Source organism: Anopheles merus, unplaced genomic scaffold, assembly GCF_017562075.2.
Source record: "Anopheles merus strain MAF unplaced genomic scaffold, AmerM5.1 LNR4000364, whole genome shotgun sequence".
NCBI classification, from domain to species: domain Eukaryota; kingdom Metazoa; phylum Arthropoda; class Insecta; order Diptera; family Culicidae; genus Anopheles; species Anopheles merus.
This window is the reverse complement of record NW_024427944.1, coordinates 2,338-6,442: the sequence shown is the minus strand read 5'-3', so window position 1 is coordinate 6,442 and position 4,105 is coordinate 2,338. Positions and strand designations below refer to the sequence as shown.

The 4,105-nt window shown below is 51.2% G+C and overlaps 1 protein-coding gene across 1 annotated transcript; it reads left to right on the top strand.

Annotated features, from left to right (window-relative positions):
• Positions 1-443: 443 nt before the first annotated feature.
• Positions 444-2,604, top strand: LOC121602228 (protein sneaky-like; the record flags this gene model as incomplete). Its single annotated transcript, XM_041930981.1, is given in 11 exon segments — positions 444-495; positions 572-724; positions 727-804; positions 807-926; positions 964-1,279; positions 1,315-1,374; positions 1,442-1,659; positions 1,662-1,909; positions 1,989-2,295; positions 2,298-2,456; positions 2,459-2,604. Coding segments are annotated over 11 exon segments (1,839 nt in total), but the record flags the coding sequence as incomplete, so codon positions are not given.
• Positions 2,605-4,105: the final 1,501 nt, after the last annotated feature.

Here is a 4,105-nt window from a genome sequence, read left to right as displayed (position 1 = left end):
TGGTTCTTTTTTCTCCCATTTTTCTTTCATTGTAGGTGAGCAATTCGATTCCGATTGTGGTTTTGTTTTCGGTATTTACATCGGATCCAGTTGAGTTGAGTGGTGGCAGCATCATTGCAAACATCCAAGGAACCCAGCAAAACACATTTTTATTCTTCAAGAACATCGCAGTAAGCGAACAATTAAAGCCCAGTCAACAAGTTCTATTCCTGCGAACAATTAAACCACAGTTAACAGGTTCTATTCTCCAAAAATGAACTTCTCTAGAATAAGATATCTTTTCCGCCGGTTCTTCACCTCCTTCGAACGAAACTATCCGACCCCGTACAAACTTCTTGCGGGCGAAAAGCGAACCGAGCTGCTGCTGCCCCGTGCACTGCTGCTAGCCTGTACGGACTGCTCGTGGGCTTCCTCTTCTATCGGCTCGTGCTAGTAAACCTTGACTTCCCGACACCGTCCGCTTCTACTTCGGCCTTACGGTGGCGGTCGCACTGGGTAAGCGTCAACAATTTCCATACAATAAAACGTCTCACCAACTGGGCGTTTTTTGCTTCTTTTCCTCCACTCGCAGCAGTCGGATGTAGCTTTTCGGCGCAAGCTCGCTGCGTCTGTGCGCTGTGTTGGGTAGGGTTTTTTGGCAAAGCGGGACGCAATCTGCTCAAAACACTTACACTCACCCTCATACTGACCGGTCCAATCGAAAATGCGACCCTGAACGGCCGGGAAGTGTGCGCGTTCTAACCTGCTCCGCCGAGCTGGCCTTTAATTTGACGCTAACGCGCGTCGATCTGATGACGAAACCGTTCAAAATGCACTGCTCCAGGGGCGCGATCGGCTGCCGGAGTTGAAGCAAGAGTTTTCCGCGATCGTTTCCATCGTCGAACCTATCGTGCGGGAGGTTGAGCATTCTGGCCGTGGTGGTGGTGGTGATGGAGGAGAAGACGGCTCAGACTCGCTCAGCAGTGAGGAGGGACTGCGGACGGTGCGGCATTGATGGGCCGATTCGTTCCGCAGCCGCTTATCAGCAGGCGTACGTGGCCAAGCTTAACGAGCGCTGCCTGGCCCAGCTAGCGACGGGCGTGGACCGGTGCAAGGCGGCGTTCGAGCGGTCGTACGACGAGTGTAGCGAAAGCTTGCCACCGCTCGTCAACACGCTGCTCTGCTGGCCGATGAAGCTGGATGTGGCCTGCAGCTCGGCCGAACTGTTCGGGGTTGGTGCCGTGTGCCGCATGGAGGACGTGCTGGATGAGGATTTCGGCGCAAACTATCGCCTGCTCAAGCCAGACGAACAGCAGACAACAGCGCTGGGGGGGGAGTCGGTGGCATCGGGATCGATTATCAGGTGCCGGATTTGCGAAACCATTCCGGTTACATGTAAGTTCCTTTTTGGGTCATTTACATGTGGATGAATGCGTACAACCAGGCTCCAAATTTCACCCAGAACCATCAAGAAAGCGTCCAAACAGATGGGGGAAGAATTCAGCAAAAAGAAACACTTCCTCCGCTTGGTGAGCTACTTTGTGCGCAAAGTGTTTGCGTTCATCTTTCTCCGTGTGATATTCAGCTCGGTCCGATACCATAATGCGTACCTTTGGAGGATCACTTTCAACAACTTCTACATAACGGATCAGTTTCGAGCGCTCGACGCTCGCCGTGTGATGGAGATGGCTTTTCGCTGCTCCCTTTGCGGGCGATCCAGCAATCGGAACTGATTGACACGGGGGCAGGCATTTGGAACAAGCTGGAACTGCGCCACATTGTTGGATCCTTCGCTACGCTGCTGTTTCATTGCCTTTCGACGACCGTTCTGCTGCTGATGGACGCACTGCTGTATGAAACGCTCGACATAGTGGCTCGCCATTCGCGCATTGAGTATCATCAGCAAGGATTCCATGGCGTTAACGTGACGGTGTGTCTTTGGAAAAGGTTTCAAGTGGATCAAAGATTTTTTTTGGAACATGGTTTATCAGTTCTTCATCCCCAACCAGGTGACCGGTACGGGAGCCCTCGCCGAGCTGGTGCGCAACACTGCCGAAGGATTCCGCACAAACGAACGGTTAGATTTCCACGCCTCGAACGAAGCGTGCCTTCCGCGCCCAGTGCCATTGTCGGGCTGGACCGTCGCCGGCATTTATGGACTGTTCGCGCTGCTGGCCCTTCTCATAACGACCGAAGCGTACGTCCAGCGGGCTCGCCGTCTCATCTGCTCCTTTTTCTATCCTGGCCGCGAGCAGATGCGTACCGCTTACCTGTACAATCGTGTCCTGCGGCAGACGCGCACCCTGCAGGCGACCCTCCCGGGCGCATCTTACAGTTAGCGGACAGTAGTGGCTCCTGCCGAGTGCTCCCGTTTTGTGACCGGCTCGCCTTGCATCATCCAAACTGGTTCGGCTGGACCCACACCGGTCGACGGTGTGCGGTGTGTCGGGGCGTCGGAGCACCGCAGGAGTGTCAGCGGCGGACTGCTTCCTTCGCTACTGTGCCGGCTGCTGGCAGGACATCGATCGGCAGTGTGTGGTCTGCGGTGGCCAGCCTGCCGATTGCTCGAACTGTTGCAACCCGCTCGACAATCTGTTGACGGCCTGAAGCAGCGTACCAGACAGACATGACGGCCGTGACCCGACATCCGCTGGCAAGTATTTGACAGCACCGTTACGCACACACACACACGCGCGCAATGTGCCCCTCAGGCCCGTCAAAGTTGGCCGGTACTTGCCACCGGTTGGCTCGTGGCTGGTCCCGTTTGGTCTTTTTGGATCCGGAAGCAATGTTCAAGCATGGAATCTTCCAGCGCGCACACACACAAACATACCGATGCGGTGTGTTGGAAACTCAACGCAGCGTAACGGGCACAGCGGAACGGGCGGGGAAGGGGTTCCCCTTGCCCAGGCGGGATCATGCTACAACACGGTCACTGACTGTGGACCGTGTTGGCCGTCGGCAGCATAATGAACACACACTTAAAATAATCATCCCGAACGAACGCAGCAGCCATACATATACACACACACACATTACATGATCGCGGGCACGGGCGCGCCCGAGCATGCGGGCTGCCTGGTTCGGTCAACTGACCGACTGCCAGGCAGCGGGAAAACAGATCGGGATCAGTAGCCCCGCGCACAATTCGGCCATTCGTAGTGTTGCGATATGATCGCCAGGCTGCTGGGAGGGGAAACGATGATGGTACCCGGCCGGCTGCGCGGAGGGGGATCGTGATGGGCGGCTATGAAATGGGCATTATTACACAGAAGCTTGTTGCATTTCTTCTGGAGAAAGTTTCTTCTAGTTTGGTGCAAATTGTGAATCGTATGGTTGAAATATACAATTTCATTTATAACTAAATATTTAGTCTCTTTCAGTCGTTTTAACTTACAAAAAGAAGTAAATTTGTAAATAAGCTGTTTATCATATGTTTAGATCACATCCAATCACCAACTTCGTTGAATGTTTATTGTTTTGTATCCTTAGTTTAATTTTATTTATCGCATATAATGCCTTATCTTTATGTATTAATTATCATCTGTTTAGATCAAATAATTTCATTTTCTTAACATGCAGTTACCATTTTATTGACAACGCGAACTTTATGTTAGACGATCTCGTAGTACACTCGTCAACTCGTACGACTTAACAACATGTCCAACATGGGTTCAAGTCCCGAATTGACCGTTCCCCCATACGTATGTCTGATTATCTGCTATGGGTAATCAATAAATGACTAAAAGCCAAGCCCAGTAGTAGTACAAGCAGGTCTTGGGCGACAACGGTTGTTGTGCTAAAGAAAAAGAAGAACTTTATGTTCAATAAAAAGGGTATTTTTCTAACATTTCTGTAGCTAACTTCAGAATATAGACGACAGGCATTGCAGGCTGCTTTTGTCGTGAAGTTAATAAGCGGGGACAGCGACCTTCCCTACCAGCTAGAAAAGCTGAATCTTTATGCTCTTTAAAGACATCTTAGGTCACTTGAGCTGCGAAGACCTACGTTCTTAAGATCTGCATATTCCTATAATGCGCATATGAACCAAACGATACAAAGCTTCAACAAATACCAAGATTCTTTGACTTCAACATTAGTAAAACCCAGTTCAAAACCAATGGTC